General features: G+C 43.1%; 1 protein-coding gene across 5 annotated transcripts in view; it reads left to right on the top strand.

The window, feature by feature from the left end:
• Positions 1 to 18538, top strand: part of LOC110526605 (regulator of microtubule dynamics protein 2) — a 71445-nt gene extending 52907 nt beyond the window's left edge. For all 5 annotated transcript variants that reach the window (XM_021607715.3, XM_021607723.3, XM_021607750.3 and 2 more), the window contains exons 6-11: positions 12063 to 12138; positions 13328 to 13405; positions 14245 to 14343; positions 15872 to 15925; positions 16062 to 16142; positions 16272 to 18538. In XM_021607715.3, coding sequence (XP_021463390.1) covers positions 12063 to 12138; positions 13328 to 13405; positions 14245 to 14343; positions 15872 to 15925; positions 16062 to 16142; positions 16272 to 16328 — 445 coding nt within the window. In that variant the 3' untranslated portion in view covers positions 16329 to 18538. The remainder of the gene's footprint in view (positions 1 to 12062; positions 12139 to 13327; positions 13406 to 14244; positions 14344 to 15871; positions 15926 to 16061; positions 16143 to 16271) is intronic.
• Positions 18539 to 24197: the final 5659 nt, after the last annotated feature.

Raw genomic sequence — 24197 nt, 5'->3', positions numbered from 1 at the left:
TGGCAGAAATACCAGAAACCACTCATTTAAGGGGTGTCCACATACGTTCTTTATATATTTGCTAACATTTCTAAAAACATGTTTTAATTTTGTGTGTAGATGGGTGAGGAGCAAAATATATCAAACCCATTTTGAATTCGGGCTGTAATGTGGAATAAGTCAAGAGGTATGAGCAGTTTCAGAAGGCTAAATAGATTTAACGTTGTGTGGTTATACTTGTTTTTTTGGTGAAAGTTGTATTGGTTCCTCATAGTGGCTCCCGTGTCATCTACCTTCTTCTCAACGAGAGTCCTTCTCAAGCAAAGTTTGATATTTATATTGAGCACTCCACAATTAGTTTTGAAAATTCAACCACCTCTCCTTATATCACCTCTGTGGCACATCACTTCCTGAAAAGCTAAAGTAGACATAAACCCCCACCTGGTTTTGATTAAAAAATGTACCACCTTGCTTGGTGATTAGAGAAAAATCCCCTTGCTTTTAATTCGTTCTCTGGAGTAGAAAGTAACCACATGGATCCTGTTTGTGTTTGTGGAGGCCCCAATGCTGCATTCCTCATCTGAAACACTGGGGCCTGTCCGGACTTGACTGCTCATCATAGACCAACGAATGGAATACAGCTATAGTAGATTGTACTAGATTAAGCCCTCTGATTCTCCTGAAACTGTAAAGTTATTTCCCATAATGCACTGCTGAAATATACAAATTGCCACCAATATAAATGGTTTGTGCTATACATGTTAATCATATTTTGTTGACCTGCATATTGCTATTTATTCATCTCCCTCACATATAGCATAAGGAACCGATCAAACCTGCTATACGGTCCTCACCAGTTTTAATGTCATGACCCTAAACAAACGGCAAATGAACCTAAACGGGTTTGTAGAGTTGCAAGCGTGATGTAGTCATTGAGTGCATGGCATATGAGACCATATACTCACATTTTGACTACTTTAATACACTAATTTGTCCAAATACTTATGATTTCGTCAAACAAGGGGAGTAGATACTGTGGTATCCCGGGAGGTCTACCCCCGGAGGTTGGCTGATAGAGAGGAGGTACGTGTGACGACATTGGCTCCCTCTGCTGGGAGTAACTGTGCTGGGCACCCCGATGCTGACGGCACCAATTAAGGGAGAGTGTCAACCAATACAAAACCTCCGATTTGATCGCGGACGTAGCCCAGCTGAAAGGTGGTACGTCCCAGGAGTCTAGCCCGACTCAGTTCCTGGTCAAGTTAATGGAGGAAGATGACGTGGAGACTTATTTGTGCACCTTCGAAAGGACAGCGCAGCGTGAAGGGTGGCCCAAGCGGGAAAGCCTTTTGGCACCCTACCTCTCCGGGAAGGCCCAGAAGACCTACTTCGACTTGAACGCTGACCAGGCAGAGAATTATGAGGGACTCAAACGTGAGATCCTGAGTCACCTTACCCAAGGGCTGTCTACTGACTGACGTACTGTCCCTCCCAATAATCGATAAGGTTGTCCTGGATCGGTACGTTCGGGGCCCTCTCCTACGAGCATGCAGGACCCCCAAAGCGTGGAGGATTTGCTGACTGCGGTGGAAACCCACCAGAACACCCAGGACCTGCTGAAAGGGCCCTGGGCAGAGAGCGCAGATGCGGCGAGGGGGAAGAAAGGTACCGAGAGAGATGAGGGGCTGAATGGGGCCCAGATGGAACCAGCCGTGGCCATGAAGCTTGCGTGGAGCTGCACTGGACGGGAGGAGTCCATGCCCTCCGCGCACTATAGCCTGTGCAACCCATGCCCAGCCGCGAGAGGTCTCCACTGTGGGCCCGAGTCGGACCAGGGGGGAGACGTTATTTTGTTACGTTTATTTTATGTTTCCCAGTAAAGGCGTTTTTCCTGACTAAGAGCCTCCCTGTCTCGGTGTCCATCTCTGTGCACTCAAACCAAACACCCCACGGTTTACCACAATACATAAAGTGCTTTTATGTCTAAAGAAGATATGTATGAAAATACTTTATTATTCCCTTGTTGATCGTTCGATCTCAAATCAAAAATGCTTGAGCAGAGACAAAATAAAAATGTGAGCTTCACTGTCCAAATGCATATGGCGAGGACTGTACCTTGCAGTATGTTATGTGTACTTGCAAACGCATTGTTTTAAGAAGGCTAATCTTTTCCCCAGTGCGTTTTCTAGGATTTACCAGTGAAATTGTCATTTGTGAACCAAACCTATCTTCGGTGAATGTTATTGGCCTCTATAAATTGCTGTGTGTATTTTTCCCATGGAAAAGTGTCACAGGGTGCCTTGTGCCTGCTCTGTGAGCCAACAGTCCTGTTTGCCTTGTTCGTGTGGAAATAATTAGCATTAGCTCATTCACACATACCACAGCGCACTGTTGTCAAGTAAGAGGGAGCCATTTCCGGGTTTGTTTAGTTAATTAAGAACAACAGCTTTATGCTTAATCCTATATCCATTAATGGAGTTTGTAAGAAACTTAAAGCAGTTTGGGTCCATGTCCCGGTTTAATGGACAGATGGGAAATTAGATTAAAGCTCTCAGTTTGAGGTTGGAGTGCGTGCGTAAGTGTGGGGGACGGGCAATTAGGGCCAAACAGTTCCGGTGTTGCAAGATAGTTTATAAATCTGGGTTAACAATGTTTATTCTACTTAGCATTTCCGTGAGAACTTAATTGTCGTTTCCTCAGACTTCTCAAACTTTCCCCTTGGCAGGTGTTGATTTATGCTTGTTAATTATGATTTACATTTCCTCACACTATAAAACGACTGTCATGGCGTTGTCCACTCCCCAAAAAAATACAGAAACACTATCCACTTGTTCCATTGCTCTTTTCTAAGAACATTAGTTCATCTACTCCCACACACAGGTTGCCCAGGATTCAGAGTTCATCCACCCCTGTGCTGTTTAGGTTTAGCCTGGGGTGCTGTCTGCCTGCTGGTCCTCTCTCTTTCAAGGAGTTTTCTATGTTTGGATCTTATGGCTGAAATGAATCTGCTGCTTCCGCCAAGCAGTTGACACTTGCCCCCCCCCCCCCCCCCCCCCTTGTCTTTGGCCAGTGGAGTGGGGGATTTCAAGGAAGAAGTGGATTGTAATAACCTTGCGCAATGTCCTGGCGCTGACTGTGCTTTTCTCTGTTTCCTGTGACGCCCTCTACCTCTCTTGATCTCTCTCTCCCTCGCTTCCTTTCTGTAAAAAGCTATGGGAGATATTGTTTCGGCAGGGGGGGGGGGGGAACATGGGGCAGGCCCCTGGGGCCAGGCACACCACTTCTCACCCTCGCATCCACTCCCCCCTCTTTGCCTCTAGAGTCAAGGTGCTGTTTCACACATCGCAAATGTAAACTTTAAGCATGGGCTTATATTTCTACTTGGGAAATTGGCTTAAGGTAGAGCTGCTGCCAGACTCATAAAGGAAAAAAAACAACAGGCAGGTGCAAATACCCTTCTTTGACACATTCTAACCTACATCCTAGAGACCTTTATCGGACAGTCATGTCCAGAAAGACTCACTGTAAAGTGTCTTGATGAAGCATTGTCATCAGTGGCGCGATGCAGTGCCTTCGACCGCTGCGCCACTCGGGAGGTCGAAATCAGTCGTTTTTGATAACTTCCCTTGTTCCAAATAGCCCTAGTCTCCCTTGTGCACTCACTGTGAATTGTGGAAGTGCTACATGCATTTAAACCTAATATTAGGAAGTTGAGCAATAAATGGAGTAGTAATGGAAAGCTGGGACACCCTCCCATTTGAAAAACGACCATAACTGCTTTCAAAAGTGTTTTTCCCACAATTGCGGGAACCCGCTTGTTTGTGAGGAGACACACAAGAAATGGTACTCCGTAGACTACGACAAAAAAATACGTAAGGGAAGTTCTAAGATCACACAGGCTCTTTTGAGAGGAAAAGTCCATGTGGGCTGTTCCATATTCTTTGGGTTTAGCGACAACAGTTTGGCAGATGCGGTGCGCCACTGCTAAATGAATCCAGGGAAAACACTGCGTAAGTAGCAACATGCTCGGAGTTTACCAAACATTTTCAATATGAGCTGTTCATTAGCACGGAGTGTAGGTGAAGTCTCTATTGGGGTCAGATCTTGGTCTGAGATCTTAAGGTAGGATTATAACTGTTTAGGTGGCTGCTCTACACCAGGATGTACCTTTTTAGCCTGTGCTACATGGATGAATTGATTTGCAAAAATAAACAGACCATGAAATGTAGCAATTGCTGGTGTCGCCCCACCTTTCTGGATCTCTTCCATCCAAAATGGAAGTTCCCCCTGTGGAGGGAATCTCCAGAGTGGGTTGGTGAGCCAACACCATTATGTGCTCGGCCGATCATGAGCAGCTTTGCCGTTTTGTACTGGCACCTCCAGATCCACGTACTTCTCGTTTATGCACTGCCAGAACTCTCTGATTTAAACTCTTCTCCACCATTTACGATGGGAGTTGTGCGGCAACTAGTGTGGAGCATCAAATTAGCACGACATTGATCTGTGTAATTGCTGGCTTTTCTTTGGGCGCTGAAATCAGTATTTCAATTTGTAGCCCTTTTTTCTCCCCAATTTCGTGGTATTCAATTGGTAATTGTAGTCTGGTACCATCTCTGCAACTCCCGTACGGACTCGGGAGAGGCGAAGTTCGAGATCCATGCGTCCTCTGAAACACCACCCTGCCAAGCCGCACTGCTCCTTGACACACTGCTCCTTGACACACTGCTCCTTGACACACTGCTCGCTTAACCCGTCAGCCAGCCGTACCAATGTGTCGAAGAAAACACTGTCCTACTGGCGACCACCGTGTCAGTGTGTCGGCCACAGGAGTTGCTAGTGCGCGATGGGTCAAGGGCATCCCGGCCGGCCACACCCTCCCCTAACCCAGATGACTCTGGGCCAATTGTGCGCCACCTCATGGGTCTCCCGGTCGCGGCCGGCTGCTACACAGCCCAGGATCTAACCCGGGATCTGTAGTGACGCCTCTAGCACTGCGATGCAGTGCCTTAGACCGCTGCGCCACTCGGGAGGCGAAATCAGTAGTTTTTGCTAACTTCATTGTATGTGACGTCAGAGCTCCAGTCCTCCCACGCTTGTCGCTACTCCATCGAAAATCATGGAGTTGAGTTTAGTTGGCTATGCCAGAGCAGAGTTACATGCTGAATAATAATACTTAACTTGGCCTAACCACTGAGAGACAGGAAAAATTCCTGCGGTTAATATTGAGAAATCCACCATGCTCCTTCACAGCCCTCACCTGCGAGATGTTCCATATGAACTGTGATTAGTACACACCTCTGTTATGCTACTCTGTGTTTCTCAACTCCACTCCACTCCCCTGACGTCACTTTAGATTTATAGCTGTTAATCATATTATATTGAGTTGGACTACATAAAAGCAAATTCAAGAGTTGTTGTTTTACCCTAGAGTGTTTGCACTCCTGACAATCGCTAATGTTCCTCGACTAAAACTATAATTTGTACAGTTTATTCTACGCGGTTAGACACTGCTTCTTTACAGGTTTGTTATTCATTGTCACTCCATCAACTTGTGGTTATAAATGTGTTATGCATGGGTAAATAGGGTTATAGGGTTTTGGGGCATGTTGGCTCTGAAAGGTGTTACCCTCGAGGCTCCCTAGATACTAACTGTTGGGACCTTTTAGGTCATCTGGCAGACTACTTTACCTCCCCTAACCTTAATAGTCAGTATTTTATTTTGGATTAGATGTTGCAGAAGCAGCAGCTACTCTTCCTAGGGTCCACACAATACATAAAACATGAAATTATGCAGAACACCAATAGACAAGAAGGTCTCAAGGACAGAACTGCACACATTTAAAATAAGAATAAAGTCTTATCACTGACAGTTACTCACATCAACGACAGTTACCCACATCACTGACAGTTACTCACATCACTGACAGTTACTCACATCACTGACAGTTACTCACATCACTGACAGTTACCCACATCACTGACAGTTACCCACATCAACGACAGTTGCCCACATCACTGACAGTTACCCACATCACTGACAGTTACTCACATCACTGACAGTTACTCACATCACTGACAGTTACTCACATCACTGACAGTTACTCACATCACTGACAGTTACCCACATCACTGACAGTTACCCACATCACTGACAGTTACTCACATCACTGACAGTTACCCACATCACTGACAGTTACTCACATCACTGACAGTTACCCACATCACTGACAGTTACCCACATCACTGACAGTTACCCACATCACTGACAGTTACCCACATCACTGACAGTTACCCACATCACTGACAGTTACTCACATCACTGACAGTTACCCACATCACTGACAGTTACTCACATCACTGACAGTTACTCACATCACTGACAGTTACCCACATCACTGACAGTTACTCACATCACTGACAGTTACCCACATCACTGACAGTTACCCACATCACTGTGATCCCTTATTGATGTCACTTGTTAAGTCTACTTCAGTCAGCGTAGATGAAGGGGAGGAGACCAGTTTAAAGAAGGGTTTCTAATCCTTGAGACAATTGAGACATACATTGTGTGTATGTGTGGCAAGATTTAAGTGCCTTTTGAATGGAGTATGGTAGTAGGTGCCAGGCACACCGGTTTGTGACAAGAACTGCAACGCCCCTGGGTTTTTCACGCTCAACAGTTTCCTGTGTGTATCAAGAATTATCCAGCACCCAAAGGACATCCAGCCAACTTGGCACAACTGTGGGAAGCATTGCAGTCAACATGGGCAGTGTAGAGTGTGGAATCCATGCCCTGACGAATTGGAGCAAAAGAAGGGGCGTGCCACTCTATTAGGAAGGTGTTCCTAATGTTTGGTGTACTCAGTGTATACATGTGCCTAAGATCTATCTATCTATTCAGATAGGGGAGAAGCAAACCATTTTATCATCCATCCATCATTAACAGGTAGCAAGTCGGTCAGTGGTGTAGGACTTGCGAAAACATATCATCACACACCAATGTTTTCATTGGAAGCCAGTTGGCTAAAAGCTGCAGATAGCATCTCCGCTATCTCATCGCGCTCCATAAGAAAATAAACAATTACCGTTTTGTTACAGTTATATACAATTCACCCGCCAATGCTTTGGCAGATAATAGATAAAGATGCTTTGGTGAGTGTGGTGTGGGTGGCACTTGATTTCTCGCTGTCTTATTTTGCAACACCCACTGTATAGGTGGTATACATTTTAAAGCACGTATGAATCACATGGAGCATATGAAAATCGGTGCACAGAGCATACACACAATTCTAATACTTTCCTGCTAATCAGGCAACAGAATTTGAGCATTGGCGGTTGGCGCAACACACTTTTCTCAGAACCCACAGCTACAGGCTGGGGATAAAACACTCACAATCTTCCACGGTTTTATTTAGCCCCTTCCTTGTTCCCAGTGTCCCTTGTATATTAAAGCTGCATTCTGGGATTCAAAAAACAACTAAACACTTGACTTGTTTTGGACTAACAATCCAAGAGATTATTTTGACATATCCCTGTCTGTGTCTGTAATACCAACATGTTTCAAGCAGACCACCATGGCCCCTGTGCCCAAGACCACTAAGGTAACCTGCCTAAATGACTACCGACCCATAGCACTCACGTCTGTAGCCATGAAGTGCTTTGAAAGGCATGGCTCACATCAACACCATTATCTCAGAAACCCTAGACCCACTTCAATTTGCATACCGCTCCAACAGATCTACAGATGATACAATCTCTATTGCACTCCACACTGCCCTTTCACACCTTGACAAAAGGAACATTTATGTTAGAATGCTATTCATTGACTACAGCTCAGTGTTCAACACCGTAGTGCCCTCTAAGCTAAGGACCCTGTGACTCAACACCTCCCTCTGCAATTGGATCCTGGACTTCCTGTCGGGCCGCCCCCAGGTGGTAAGGGTAGGTAACAACACATCCACCACGCTGATCCTCAACACAGGGGCTCCTCGGGTGTGTGCTCAGTCCCCTTCCGTACTCCCTGTTCACTCATGACTGCACGGCCAGGCACGACTCCCAACACCATAATTTAAGTTTGCTGATGATACAACAGTGGTAGGCCTGATCGCCGAGAATGACGAGACAGCTAATAGGGAGGAGATCAGACACCTGATCGTGTGGTGCAAGGACAACAACCTCTCCCTCAACATGATCTAGACAAAGGAGATGATTGTGTACTACAGGAAAAGGAGGACCGAGCAGGCCCCCATTCTCATCAACGGGGCTGTAGTGGTGCAGGTTGAAAGCTTCAAGTTCCTTGGTGTCCACATCACCAACAAACTAACATGGTCCAAGCACACCAAGATAGTTGTGAAGAGGGCACGACAAAATCTTTTCAGGAGACTAAAAATATTTGCCATGGGTCCTCAGATCCTCAAGGTTCTACAGCTGCACCATCGAGAGCATCCTGACGGGTTATATCTCTGCCTGGTATGACAACTGTCCGTGCTCCTACATCAAGGTACTACAGAGAATAGTGCGTATGGCCTATTACGTCACTGGGGCCAAGCTTCCTGCCATCCAGGACATTTATACCAGGCAGTGTCAGAGTAAGGCCCTAAAAATGGTCAAAGACTCCAGCCACCCTAGTCATAGACTGTTCTCTCTGCTACCGCACAGCAAGCGGTACGGGAGCGCCAAGTCTAGGTCCAAGAGGCTTCTAAACAGCTTCTGCCCCCAAGCCATAAGACTCCTGAACATCTAATCAAATGACTACCCAGACTATTTGCATTGCCCCCGCCCCCCTCTTACGCTGCTGCTACTCTGTTATTATCTATGCATAGTCACTTTAAAAACTCTACCTACATGTACATATTACCTCGACTAACCGGTGCCCCCGCACATTGACTCTGTACCTGTACCCCCTGTATATAGCCTCGATATTGTTATTTTACTGCTGCTCTTTATTTGTTATTATAAATGTTTTCATTTAAATAGGTATTTTTGATTTGAGCAACGCACTTAGCCCTAATTGCTCCATGGGTGCTGTAAAATGGCAACGCTGGCCGTGACCCCACTCCCTACAGGTGTCTCAGGGCAAGTTGAGATATGCAAAGAAACACATTTCAATTGCACACTTGTGTGTAACAGGACAAATATAAGCACCTCCAAATTTCTCTCTTTGCTATGGAAAGCCTAAATTAGTTCAGGAGTAAACATGTGCTTAACAAGTCACATAATAAGTTGCATGGACTCACTCTGTGTGCAATAATAGTGTTTAACATGATTTTTTTGAATGACTACCTCATCTCTGTACCCCACACATACAATTATCTGTATGGTCCCTCAGTCCAGCAGGGAATTTCAAACACAGATTCAACCACAAAGACCAGGGAGGTTTCCAATGCCTGACTGAGCATACAAGTATCTGACTGAGCGGTGGTAGGCAGAAGCAGGCGTGTAAACATTCATTCAAACAGCACTTTTGTGCGTTTTGCCAGCAGCTCTTCGTTGTGCGTCAAGCATTGTGCTGTTTATGACTTCAAGCCTATCAACTCCCAAGATGAGGCTGGTGTAACCGAAGTGAAATGGCTAGCTAGTTAGCGCGCGCTAACTAGAGGGACGGAAGCTATTCTGTTACACTGGCAATACTAAAGTGCCTATAAGAACATCCAATAGTCAAAAGGTTAATGAAATACAAATGGTATAGAGGGAAATAGTCCTATAATTCCTATAATAACTACAACCTAAAACTTCTTACCCGGTAATAAGACTCATGTTAAAAGGAACCACCAGCTTTCATATGTTCTCATGTTCTGAGCAAGGAACTGAAATGTTAACTTTCTTACATGGCACATATTGCACTTTTTGCATTATTTAAACCAAATTGAATTTATTTGCAAATTATGGTGGAAAATAAGTATTTGGTCACATACAAACAAGCAAGATTTCTGGCTCTCACAGACCTGTAACTTCTTCTTTAAGAGGCTCCTCTGTCCTCCACTCGTTACCTGTATTAATGGCACCTGTTTGAACTTGTTATCAGTATAAAAGACACCTGTCCACAACCACAAACAGTCACACTCCAAACTCAAATATGAGCAAGAACAACGAGCTGTCAAAGGACACCAGAAACAAAATTGTAGACCTGCACCAGGCTAGGAAGACTGAATCTGCAATAGGTAAGCAGCTTGGTTTGAAGAAATCAACTGTGGGAGCAATTATTAGGAAATGGAAGACATACAAGACCACTGATAATCTCCCTCGATCTGGGGCTCCACGCAAGATCTCACCCCGTGGGGTCAAAATGATCACAAGAACGGCGAGCAAAAATCACAGAACATACGGACCTAGTGAATGACCTGCAGAGAGCTGGGACCAAAGTAACAAAGCCTACCATCAGTAACACACTACGCCGCCAGGGACTCAAATCCTGCAGTGCCAGACGTGTCCCCCAGCTTAAGCCAGTACATGACCAGGCCAGGTCTGAAGTTTGCTAGAGAGCATTTGGATGATCCAGAAGAAGATTGGGAGAATGTCATATGGTCAGATGAAACCAAAATATAACTTTTTGGTAAAAACTCAACTCGTCGTGTTTGGAGGACAAAGAATGCTGAGTTGCATCCAAGGAACACCATACCTACTGTGAAGCATGGGGGTGGAAACATCATGCTTTGGGGCTGTTTTTCTGCAAAGAGACCAGGACAACTGATCCGCGTAAAGGAAAGAATGAATGGGGCCATGTATCGTGAGATTTTGAGTGAAAACCTCCTTCCATCAGCAAGGGCATTGAAGATGAAACGTGGCTGGGTCTTTCAGCATGACAATGATCCCAAACACACCGCCCGGACAACGAAGGAGTGGCTTCGTAAGAGGTATTTCAAGGTCCTGGAGTGGCCTAGCCAGTCTCCCGATCTCAACCCCATAAAAAATCTTTGGAGGGAGTTGAAAGTCCGTGTTGCCCAGCAACAGCCCCAAAATATCACTGCTCTAGAGGAGATCTGCATGGAGGAATGGGCCAAAATACCAGCAACAGTGTGTGAAAACCTTGTGAAGACTTACAGAATACTTTTGACCTCTGTCATTGCCAACAAAGGGTATATAACAAAGTATTGAGAAACTTTGGTTATTGACCAAATACTTATTTTCCACCATAATTTGCAAATAAATTCATAAAAAATCCTACAATGTGATTTTCTGGATTTTTTTTCTCTGTCATGGTTGAAGTGTACCTATGATGAAAATTACAGGCCTCTCTCATCTTTTTAAGTGGGAGAAGTGGAAGATGGATCAACAACATTGTAGTTACTCCACAATACGTACCTAAATGACAGTGAATAGAAGGAAGTCTGTACAGAATACAAATATTCCAAAACATGCATCCTGTTTGGAACAAGGCACTAAAGTAATACTGCCAAAAATGTGGCTCAGCAATTCACTTTTTGTCTAGAATACAAAGTGTTATGTTTTGAGCAAACCAATACAACACAAATTATGAGTAGCACTCTCCATATTTTCAAGCGTAGTGGTGGCTGCATCATGTTATGGGTATGCTTGTAATCGTTAAGGACTGTGGAGTTTTTCAGAATAAAAAATAAACGTAATGGAGCTAAACACAGACAAAATCATTGAGGAAAACCTGGTTCAGTCTGATTTCCACCAGACACTGAGTTTAATTCACCTTTCATCAGAACAATAACCTTAAACACAAGGCCAAATCTACATTGGAGCTGCTTACCAAGTAGACCATGAATGTTCCTGAGTGGCTTAGTTACAGTTTGAACTTAAATCTGCTTGAAAATCTATGGCAAGTTATATGAAAATGGTTGTCTAGCAATGATCAACAAACAATTTGACAGAGCTTAAAGCAATTTCAGGGAGAAAAGAAAGAGGCAAATGTTGCACAATCCAGGTGTGGAAAGCTCTTACAGACTTACCCAGAAAGACCCACAGCTGTAATTGCTGCCAAAGGTGCTTCTTCTACAAAGTATTGAAATAGGGGTGTCTCTCACTTTCAAAAGGCTTTATTGGCATGACAAAAATGACATATTCATATTGCCAAAGCAACATTGTCGAGCAATTCTCTCAACTCTCTGTTTCTCTAGGTACGCCATAATGTGTGGAATCATGACAGAGTACGAGACTGTGCAGAACAGGATAAAGAATGGCTACATCTTCAAAGTAAGTGATTTTTTTTTGACAGACCGTCTACACATAAAGCCATATCTTTATGTAGTCACTGATTCAAGTGTTTGTTTTGTGTGTACTTGAAGCATGTCAGACCTTACCTACATTAGCAGCACCTGAGGTGATGGCAGGCACACAGATGGAATGGTGGAATTTAGCAATAATAAGAGAGGGTAACTGAGGTGAGGTCGGGGCGTGTGCTTTTCCAGAACTTCCCCTGTGGTCTCGCTCAGTCAGTGTTGATTCCCAGCTATGTCGAGGGTCCTCCCCTGTCATACAACCACAAGTTGACAGCTGAAGAATCACCCTCGGTCTTATTTAGGTCAGGTATCCCTCAAATTAAATGTAAAAAAATTTCCTATACATACGGTTATTGTCAGTACTTATATACACTGAGTGCTGTACAGGCGTTAACCTTATTGACTGTGGGCTCTATTCAGATCACTCCCCTCACTGTCCAGCAGCATACCACCCTACATCCCACTGCTGGCTTGCCTCTGAAGCTAAGCAGGGTTGGTCCCTGGATGGGAGACCAGATGCTGCTGGAAGTGGCACTCTTTCGGAGGAGGCACTTTCATCTGGTCTATAAAAAACATCCCAGTGCCCCAAGGCAGTGATTGGGGACATTGCCATGTGACGGGTGCTGTCTTTCGGATGAGACATTAAACGGGTGTCTTGACTCTCTGGTCACTAAAGATCCCATGGCACTTTTATAGTAAGAGTAGGGGTGTTAACCCTAGTGTCCTGGCTAAATTCCCAATCTGGCCCTTATACCATCATGGCCACCTAATCATCCACAGCTTAAAATTGGTTGTTTTCTCTCCCCTGTAACTATTCCACAGGTTGTTGCTGTTAATGAGAATGTGTTCTCAGTCAACTTACCTGCTAAAATAAGGGTTAAATAAAGGGTTAAAGGGTTAAATAAATGCATGGGTTGCATAAGGGCTGAACTGCACGCAGCATATATATATATGAGAGAGAGAGGATTTTGCGATTGAGTGGAAAAGAACAGTGGGAGGGAGAGGGTTGCATGACAAATAGGAGCTTGTGATGCATGTGCGTGTGTGAGAGATTTTTGTGGCATAGTTGTGGGTAGCTGTGGAGCAGGGCAGATCAGGTCAGAGGAAAAATGTGCGGTGTCATGAATCAACACTTAATGCTGTCTGTCCTCTTCTGTGTTCAGGATCATCTGGATAAGGCCATCGAGCTGAAACCACAGGATCCTATGTCTTACTACCTGCTGGGCCGCTGGTGCTACGCTGTATGTGACATACACACACATTAACCCAAGTCAACCATACAGTGAGGAATACACTCCCTGAAAAGTGATCAATGTAGGAGCTTTGAGAAGGAGTCATTAGCAATACACACTCATTGACACACACTCATTGACAGACACACACACAAGCACCCTCCACATACCATACCATGCCATGTGTAGCTAGCTGCAGTCAAAGATGAGTGGCTATTTCTCCGAAGAAGGAAGAAAAAGTCACACCGGATGATTTGTGAGAGTGAATTTAAAGGGCGTTCTGCTCTGTGTTCACGTTAAACATTGATCCGCTGTTTATGTTCAGGCAGCGGCCCCTCTTTGAAAGGGCCCACGGGGACGGCAATGTGCTACACCTACAATTGCACATTTCTAAGATGAATGGGGCAGGGAAGGAACAGTGCGTGCGTTTGACCCAGCAAGTCCATCACATTAGGCCCATTATCTTATTCCTGTAATCAAGTTTTATGGAAAAGGTGTGTGTGTGACTGCTTATCGTGATGGGTTGGTTTGTCAGGATTAGAAACTGCTTCCATTGCGGGTTATATTGTCTCCGCATCCTGAGTGACGGGGCTTTAGGAACATTAGTTAGTATTTTGGAAGTGTCTTTCCATAGTGTTTTTTATTTATTTATTTTTTTTTTAGATGGGGGGGGAGTAATTTTCAGATCCTTTACTCCCATGACCCCCCCCCCCCCCCCCCCTCCTGTTTAAATGCTACTTGCACTGTTTACGCACTGTAGTATGAGAGTCATGTTCACACCATGTCGTTTTAAATGTGTATCTGATTCACCATGTTCTGAAAGGGCTCTATACACTGGTTCTGTTCAGGTGGCTCAGCTGTCCTGGATCGAGAGGAAAATTGCTGCTACATTGTTTGGAGAGCCTCCAAGTGCCACGGTCCAAGATGCGCTGAACAACTTCCTCAAGGTATTGAGATTCTCCTTGCTACCATAGATTGGTGTGTGTTTGGCAGTACCTGTTAGTGTGGAGTAAAGCATGTCAGGCCTTGCAAATGTAATTTACCAGTACATTTCTCATTTGCCCGACTGCTAGATTTGAATATGGACAGCTACACTGTTTCTGTTACTTTCATAGTTCTGCACTGTATACTTTAGCCTGTTAGAATCATACAGTCCTTTCAAGTTTTAAAAAATATATATATATTTTAATTTAACTAGGCAAGTCAGTTAAGAACAAATTCTTAATTACAATGACGGCCTATCAGAGAACAGTCGTCCTGCCTTGTTCAGGGGCAGAACGGCTGATTTTTAAAATTATTATTGTTTTATTTTTTTACCTTGTCAGTTCTGGGATTCGATCTAGCAACCTTTCGGTTACTGGTCCGACTCTCTAACCACTAAGGCTACCCTGCCGCCCCAAGTTCTCTCTCTTTTCTGATCACTGTACATTTCAACTCGGAGAACTCCTCCCTGTGTTCTGCGCACTTGCTGTTAGATTTAAGATTTAAAGACCAAACCACAAGTATTTCGAGGCTTAATCTGTGTTCCCACATTTCACATGTTTATATAGAGAGACGTGAAATGACTCCTGTCCAAGATTCTCTTGCTTCATGCCTCTTCCTCACGTCTTGTGTATCTCACCCATCAATTGAATTTAAGTGGTCTCTGTTGTAACTTGTTTCTTCTGGCCGCAAGGACTCTGGTAGTGGCTGTTTAGCTTCAACAAACACATCCTGCTGTTCTACAACTTGTGCCACTATAACTAAGTACACAAACAGTAACTACACACTACCTAGTGCCCAGGTGTTGCCCTAGTATTCTTCTAATTGTACTATTAATACTCAGGCTATATAGGGTCTGAATTTAAGGTAGAGTCAAGTGAAATAGAATTGTCTACGGCTAGAGGCAGAATAGTGCTATGCTTAGTCCTTTCTGTAATTGTGTGTGCTGAGCAGGTTCTATGTTTCAATTGCAGTCATTTGCCCAAATCGTGTACCAACCCCCGTACCTGTCCTGGACTGATCTGATGCCATTAGAACGTAAACTGTGAGGCAGTGTTTTTGTCAGCGGTTGTGTTTTTGGTGCCGGTCCAATGGAAGAATACAGACATGTTATTGTGCTATAGGAGGACATGCTCATTGTAAAAGGCTGGAATGGAATCAATGGAACGGTATCAAACGTATGGAAACCACGTTTGACTCACTTTCATTTATTCCATTCCAGCCATTACAATGAGCCTACTCCTCCTATAGCTCTTCCCACCAGCCTCCTCTGGCCTTATGGTAACACTTAACTCAGACACTCTCAAAGCTTGCGGGGGAGATTTGTGCTTACAATGCAGGGCTACCTTCTCACAAGAGTATGACTTAGAATACAGAGATTCTGGACAAGGAGATGGCATTTTGTTCCAGCCTCAGGAAGCTGAACTCCAGAAAGAGTTGATTATCAGCAAGTACAGTGTTCTCGTGTTTTACAATATTTTCACTCTTTCACAGGTGGAGGAGATCCGTCCCAAGTACTCCAAATTAAACTATGTGTTTTTAGCCAAGGTAAGTCGGACCGCCCATGTTGTTGTGATGTTTGCGTCTTCGATGAATCTACAGTATATCCAATAATCAAACGGACTCTGTATGTGCACCGATGGTGATAATGATGAGGAGGAGGAATGTGTTTTTGATTGGTCAGTGTTACAGAGACCTGGGGCAGAAAGGTCAGGCCAGGAAGATGTGGGATGCTGCTGCCTCAATGGAAACTGTTTCCAAAGAGGTGGGTACTGACTGTATTGTCACTGGCTTATTCTTGTGCTCTAAAGTCTTAGTTCTCTCACGTTTGTCATTGTTGTGGTTCAAAAAGAGATTGATTGTCTCTTTTTAATTCTCTCTCTCTCTCTCCAAGGATGAGGAGGCACAGAAGGAGCTTGACTACCTTCTCCCTGCGCTAGGTGTTTATTGAGGACATTTAGAAATGTCCTCTCGCTAGGGAGAAACCCAGGATCATCTTCACTGGAAGCCACACTATGAATGGAATGCAAATCAATGTCTTCTTTGATTACTGATGGGACAGTACCTTCAATGGGGGCTTCAACATTTCTGAAATACTGGACTCTTGCTAATCCTCTCTGGGATTGGAGATGACTGGATTGGCTGTGCATGCTAGGGAACACTGTTCTGGAGAACAAGTTTATCCCAGACACATCTTGATGTCTTATAAAAGCAGATGTCGAAATTCTTTGACATCTGTTTGCTAACGAGATTGTGGTAAAAAGGGACAGTTTTGACCTATCAGCAAGCAGTTACACACCCAGAATCCAATTCCGTTGGCTGCTCCCATCTTTGATGTAAGTCAATCAGTGGTGTTCAATGGGATGTATATTATCTCCCTTATCTTGAAGAAATCTGCAGTCGAGTGTGGAGGACCAGGCAATACTGTAGCTAGAAAATGTTTTAATAATTATACTCACCCTGTTGGTGTCAGAAATGAATATGGTCCCCTGTAAACTGCATACGTATCAATAATTATTCTTGATTTGTTTTTGTTTTATTACACTGAAATAGCCTAGCCTAAGAACTGCTTAAAAACAAAACATGTTGATGCCTGGTTTTTCCTGTTTTAACCCACCTACCAATAAGTGCATTGGAAAACATCACTGGTCTTTGTGGTTGAATCTGTTTGAAAATCACTGTTCGACTGAGGGACCTTGTAGATAATTGTATGTGTGGGGTACAGAGATGAGGTAGTCATTCAAAACATCATGTTAAACACTATTATTGACCACAGTGAGTCTTATGTGACTTGTTAAGCACATTTTTACTCCTGAACTTATTTAGCCTTGGCATAACGGAGGGGTTGAATAGTTATTGACATTTCAGCTTTTCATTTTTCATTTTTTAATTAAAAATGATTTAAATAAATAAATGAAAGGCTATAACATGACTAAGTGGAAAAATTCAAGGGGTTTAACTACTTTCTGAAGGCACTATAACTATATGTTACCCTATTTCCTATCAAGTACACTACATTTGACCAGGGCCGTAGTCCACTAAATATGGAATAGGGGCTCTGGTCAGATGTAGTGCACTAAATAGGGAATATGGTGCCATTTCAGATGCAGACTTGGATATTTTTTTAAGTATTCTTTGACCTGCACTGAGTGGACCACTAGTGTAGCTCTGCTGGTTGGCAGGTTTTGTGTTCCTGTCAATGTCTGTACATAGACTGAGATGATGGTCCCATCGGATAAGAGGAAGGACTTGATAGGGAAAGAAACATGACTCCTAGGCAGAATCTCAATTTCATTCTCATCGCGTCCTCTCTCCTCTTCTCCTTCTCAATTGGCGGAGGTCAGAGGGTAGGGACCTCTGGCTTTCTCATCCGATGGGTTTTGAAAATGAGGCGAGGAAGAAGGACTCGAGGAGTATGAAATTGAGATTCTCCCTAGGAGTCCAGTTTCCTTCCCTATCAAGTCTTCTGGAAACCATTAACTGGTGCATACTTTATCTGAGAGGTGAAATACAAGAATGGTATCATTTATTTTGCCTCAGATTTGTCTGTGTTCCAGTAATATGAATGTATGCTTTTGTTGTATCTAGGGTAGGGGTTGTACACATTGTACCCACTGGTTGAATCAACGTTGTTTCCACGTCATTTAAATGAAATTACGTTGAACCAACTTGGAATAGATGTTGAATTGATGTCTGTGCCCAGTGGGCAGTGAAGTAAATTTTAAGCGAAAGGACCGAGGGGGTGTGGTATATGGCCAATATACCACGGCTAAGGACTGTTCTTACACACAACGCAATGCGAATTTCCTGGATACTGCCCATTAGCTGTGGTCTATTGGCCATGTACCACAAATCCTGAGGTGCCTTATTGCTATTATAAACTGGTTACCCAAATAATTTGAGCAGTAAAAATACATGTTTTCTAATACCCGTGGTATATGGTCTGACATACCACGGCTGTCAGCCAATCAGCATTCAGGGCTCTAACCACCCAGTTTATAATATCTTGTAAATTAAATACAGTACATAAAATATTATAGACAATACGCGAGCCATGTATTTAGAAATGAAAATGCATGGCTCTGGAAACTACTATTCTATAGACACTACTGATCAATGTTATTTGAGTCTGCCATTTTTCAATAAATATGTGGAATTGTGTGTGTGTGTGTGTGTGTGAGGGGGGAGGGGTGTTGCTGGAATACATGCACACACAACTATTTTTGTACGCAACACTTGATTAAAATCTAATAGGGACATTTTCATTCTATTAACCAAATATTTTGCCTGGTCTCGGGTCCAAATGTAATGGAATAGCAAGGTATGAAAGCATGTTCTTCCTTGATTACCAAAGGTGAAGTGTGGTGTTTTATTTGTAAGCCCCCCTTCCATTCTCTTTTTGGGCAGACTATAGTTTGTTCCAGAGCCAATTTTATATTTGACACTGGATCAAATTCAGTCCAACTTTCCTCCAGTCTGGTCATGTTTCAGGTTATTGTTATGGCATAGACTCATTCAATTACCTCCTAAAGGAACACAGGTGTTTGTTCAGTATTAAAATAACTCAAAATAAATCCTAGGAAAGTTGGTTTCGCCTCTTAATTTTCCAAAGTGGACTGAAAAGTTCATGTTAATGTCTTAATCACAACCCTGCTGCATACCACAATCACTAACTCTCCCTAACGTACTGTGCTTGTAGGCCTTTCTAATGGACCTGGCCCTGGTATCCTGGAAGGATATCGACCTCATCCCGTCAGTAGAGGATGCCTGGTTATTTTTTTAAAACACTTTCCTCACCATCTTAAATAAGCATGCTCCATTCAAGAAATGTAGAACCAGGAACAGATATAGCTCTTGGTTCTCTCCAGACCTGACTGCCCTTAACCAACACAAAAACATCCTGTGGCGTTCTGCTTTAGCATCGAACAGCCCCCGTGAAATGCAACTTTTTAGGGAAGTTAGAAACCAATATACACAGGCAGTTAGAAAAGCCAAGGCTAGCTTTTTCAAGCAGAAATTTGCTTCCTGCAACACAAACTTTAAAAAGTTCTACGACATTGTAAAGTCCATGCAGAATAAGAGCACCTCCTCCCAGCTGCCCATTGCACTGAGGATAGAAAACTCACCACTGATGAATCCACTATAATTGAGAATTTCAATAAGCATTTTTCTACGGCTGGCCATGCTTTCCACCTGGCCACCCCTACCTCGGTCAACAGCACTGCACCCCCCCCCCACAGCAACTCACCCAAGCCTTCCCAATTTCTCCTTCTCCCAAATCCAGTTAGCTGATGTTCTGAAAGAGCTGCAAAATCTGGACCCCCACAAATCAGCCGGGCTAGACAATCTGGAACCTTTATTTCTAAAATGATCTGCCGAAATTTTTGCAACCCCTATTACTAGCCTGTTCAACCTCTCTTTCGTGTCGTCTGAGATTCCCAAAGATTGGAAAGCAGCTGCGGTCATCCCCCTCTTCAAAGGGGGGGACACTCTTGACACAAACTGCTGCAGACCTATATCTATCCTACCTGGCCTTTCTAAGGTCTTCGAAGGCCAAGTTAACAAACAGTTCACCAACCATTTCGAATCTTACCGTACCTTCTCCGCTATGCAATCTGGTTTCCAAGCTGGTCATGGGTCCACCACAGCCACGCTCAAGGTTCTCAACGATATCTTAACCACCATCGATAAGAAACATTACTGTGCAGCCGTATTCATTGACTTGGCCAAGGCTTTCGACTCTGTCAATCACCACATCCTCATCGGCAGACTCAACAGCCTTGGGTTCTCAATTGATTGCCTCGCCTGGTTCACAAACTACTTCTCTGACAGAGTTCAGTGTGTCTGAGGGCCTGTTGTCCGGGCCTCTGGCAGTCTCTATGGGGGTGCCACAGGGTTCAATTCTTGGGCCGACTCTCTTCTCTGTATATATCAATGATGTTGCTCTTGTTGCTGGTGAGTCTCTGATCCACCTCTACGCAGACAACACCATTCTGTATACTTCTGACCCTTCTTTGGACATGACGAGCTTCAGCTTCCAGACAAGCTTCAATGCCATACAACTCTCCTTCCGTGGCCTCCAACTGCTCTTAAATACAAGTAAAACTAAATGCATGCTCTTCAACCGATCGCTGACTGCACCTGCCCGTCCGTCCAGCGTCACTACTCTGGACAGTTCTGACTTAGAATATGTGGACAACTACAAATACCTAGGTGTCTGGTTAGACTGTAAACTCTCCTTCCAGACTCACATTAAACATCTCCAATCCAAAGTTAAATCTAGAATAGGCTTCCTATTTCACAACAAAGCATCCTTCACTCATGCTGCCAAACATGCCCTCGTAAAACTGACCATCTTACCGATCCTCGACTTTGGTCATGTCATTTACAAAATAGCCTCCAACACCCTACTCAACAAATTGGATGCAGTCTATCACAGTGCCATCTGTTTTGTCACCAAAGCCCCATATTCTACCCACCACTGCGACCTGTACGCTCTTGTTGGCTGGTCCTCGCTTCATACTCGCCACCAAACCCACTGGCTCCAGGTCATCTACAAGACCCTGCTAGGTAGAGTCCCACCTTATCTCTGCTCGCTGGTCACCATAGCTGCACCCACCCGTAGCACGCGTTCCAGCAGGTATATCTCACTTGTCACCCCCAAAACCAATTCCTCCTTTGGACGCCTCTACTTCCAGTTCTCTGCGGCCAATGACTGGAACGAACTACAAAAATCTCTGAAGCTGGAAACTCTCATCTCCCTCACTAGCTTTAAGCACCAGCTGTCAGAGCAGCTCACAGATCACTGCACCTGTACATAGCCCATCTATAAATAGCCCAAACAACTACCTCTTCCCCTACTGTATTAATGTATTTATTTTGCTCCATGGTACCCCAGTATTTCTACTTTGCACACTCATCTACTGTCAAATCTACCATTCCAGTGTTTTTAATTGCTAAATTGTATTTACTTCGCCACCATGGCCTATTTATTGCCTTACCTCCCTTATCTCACCTCATTTGCTCACATTGTATATATACTTACTTTTCTACTGTATTATTGACTGTATGTTTGTTTTACTCCATGTGTAACTTTGTGTTGTTATATGTGTCGAACTGCTTTGCTTTATCTTGGCCAGGTCGCAGTTGTAAATGAGAACTTGTTCTCAACTTGCCTACCTGGTTAGTTATAGGTGAAATAAATAATAAATAAATAAATAAAACTTGTCTCGTGATCCTCAAAGGCCAAACAAATATACCAGTGGCTCAGGGAAATCATTACGGGTTAACATCTCATCTGAACAACATAGTTACATAATTGGGAAATGTTCTCCTTTCCCTTCTCATAATGTCCTAACTGGAAATGTTGTTTGCGGTAGTTAATCATCTTGAAAGTAAGGTTTACTGGAAAACTTCTGCTAATGTGCACATTGCCTGTCTGAGAGGTTGGTCAACTATATCTTAGTTTTGAGGAACTGTCATGAATTTATGATTGGCCATCACAGACACGACTGTCAGTCTTTTTGGATAATGGGAAAATGTGACGTAATGAGTCACAAAACCGTACTGCCATCAGTCATGCTATCAAGGATGAGGTCATCTTCCTCACCACCTACACAAAAAAATGCTGGGTTAAAATCAACACAATTTGGTAACCCAGCGCTGGATAAATATTGGACAGAACACACGTTTGGTTATTTTGATCCAGCCAGTGTTGCATGAATAACCCAACATATTGGGTTAATTTAACCATCAATTGGTTTATATTCACTTTCATACTGAGTTGACCCAGCAGTTAGGTCTTTTTTTTAATGTAATCCATAGGTTATTTTCAGTAGGTGTGGCTTTCAGATAGCTATTTTTTGCCACCTTTGACAGTAAATGTCATTATTGCTCATCATATTAAATTGGTACCCTGCTAATAAAAAATGTAATTAAAACATTTTTACTCATTACATATTGTAATGTATTGTTAATTACATCATTGTTTACATATTGTTACAAAGTGGTAACTTTCCCAACATTGGGATTTGCGTAAGCTTTCTAGGAACTCTTACATTTTTGGAAGCTTGGAAGTTAAAGTTACAAAACTGTTAACAATGTAATAGCACAGAAGAACCTGAATAACATTTACTCTCACGGATGGCAAAAAATAACTATCTGAAAGTCACGCCGCCAGTTATTTTTCTTTTTTTGTGAGCAACTCTTTATTATTATATTTTTTGGGGTGATGGGTTCGAATCACAAACAGTCTATAATTTTCAAAACGTACATGAATCCCCCCCAGCGACCAGAGAAAACCTTTCCCATACCACCCCTTCCCTGTGGGCCTGAAAGTTTAAAAAAAAAATGTAAATAGTGCCTTCAGAAAGTATTCACACCCCTTGACTTACAACCTGAACTTAAGATTGATTACATTTAATTTTTTTCTCACTGGCCTACACACAATACCCCATAATGTCAAAGTGGGAATTGTTTTTAGATTTCTTTTTTTTTACAAATTAATACAAAATTAAAGGCTGAAATGTCTTGAGTCAATACTTATTCAACCCCTTTGTTATGGCAAGCCTAAATAAGTTCAGGAGTAAACATTTGCTCATCAAGTCACATAAGACTCAACTCTGTGTGCAATAATAGTGTTAAACATAATTTTTCAATGACTATCTCATCTCTGTACCCCACACACAAGTATCTGTAAGGTCCCTCAGTCGAGCAGTGAATTTCAAACAGATTCTACCAAAAAGACCAGGGAGGTTTTCCAATGCCTCGCAAAGAAGGGCACATATTGGTAGATGGGTACAAAAAAGCAGACATTGAATATCCCTTTGAGGTTGATGAAGTTATTAAATACACTTTGGATGGTGTATCAATACACCCAGTCACTACAAAGGAACGCGTACTTCCTAACTCAGTTGCCGGAGAGGAAGGAAACAGCACAGGGATTTCACCATGAGGCCAATGGGGGACTTTAAAACAGTTAGAGTTTAATGGTTGTGATAGGAGAAAACTGAGGATGGATCAACAACAATGTACTTACTCCACAATACTAACTTAAATGGCAGAGTGAAAAGAAGGAATCCTGTACAGAATTTAAAAAATCCAAAACATCCATCCTGTATGCAACAAGGCACTAAAGACACACTACAAAATATTTGGCAATGCAATTAACTTTTTGTCCTGAATACAAAATGTTATGTTTGGGGCAAATCCAACACAACACATTACTGAGTATCACTCTCCATATTTTCAAGCAAAGTGGTGGCTGCTGCATGTTATGGTTATGCTTGTAATCCTTAAGAACTGGGAAGTTTTTGAGGATAAAAAAGAAACAGAATTGAGCTCAGCACAGGCAAAATCCTAGAGGAAAACCTGGTTGTCTGCTTTCCACCAGACACTGGGAGATGAATTCACCTTTCAACAGGACAATAACCGAAAACACAAGGCCAGATCTACTGTGCACTGTAGTTGTTTACCAAGAAGACTGTGAATGTTCCTGAGTGGTTGTCTTGCAATGATCAACAACAACATTTACAGAGCTTGAAGAATTTTGAAAAGAATAATGAGCAAATATTGTACAATCCAGGTGTGCAAACCTCTTAGAGGCTTACCCAGAAAGACTCACAGCTGTAATCGCAGCTAAAGGTGATTCTAACATGTATTGACTTGGGGTTGTGATTACTTATGTAAATTAGATATTTATGTATTTCATTTTCAATAAATTAGCAAAAATATATAAAAACATGTTTTCATTTTGTCATTATGAGGTAATTGTGTGTAGATGAGGCAGCCACCCTGACAGAGCTTGTGAAGATCTGTAGAG

The sequence above is a fragment of the Oncorhynchus mykiss genome, chromosome 1, assembly GCF_057628025.1.
Source record: "Oncorhynchus mykiss isolate SJ-2025 chromosome 1, ASM5762802v1, whole genome shotgun sequence".
Taxonomy (NCBI): domain Eukaryota; kingdom Metazoa; phylum Chordata; class Actinopteri; order Salmoniformes; family Salmonidae; genus Oncorhynchus; species Oncorhynchus mykiss.
Note: the sequence above shows the minus strand (reverse complement) of the source record. Positions and strands in the feature narration are given on the sequence as shown.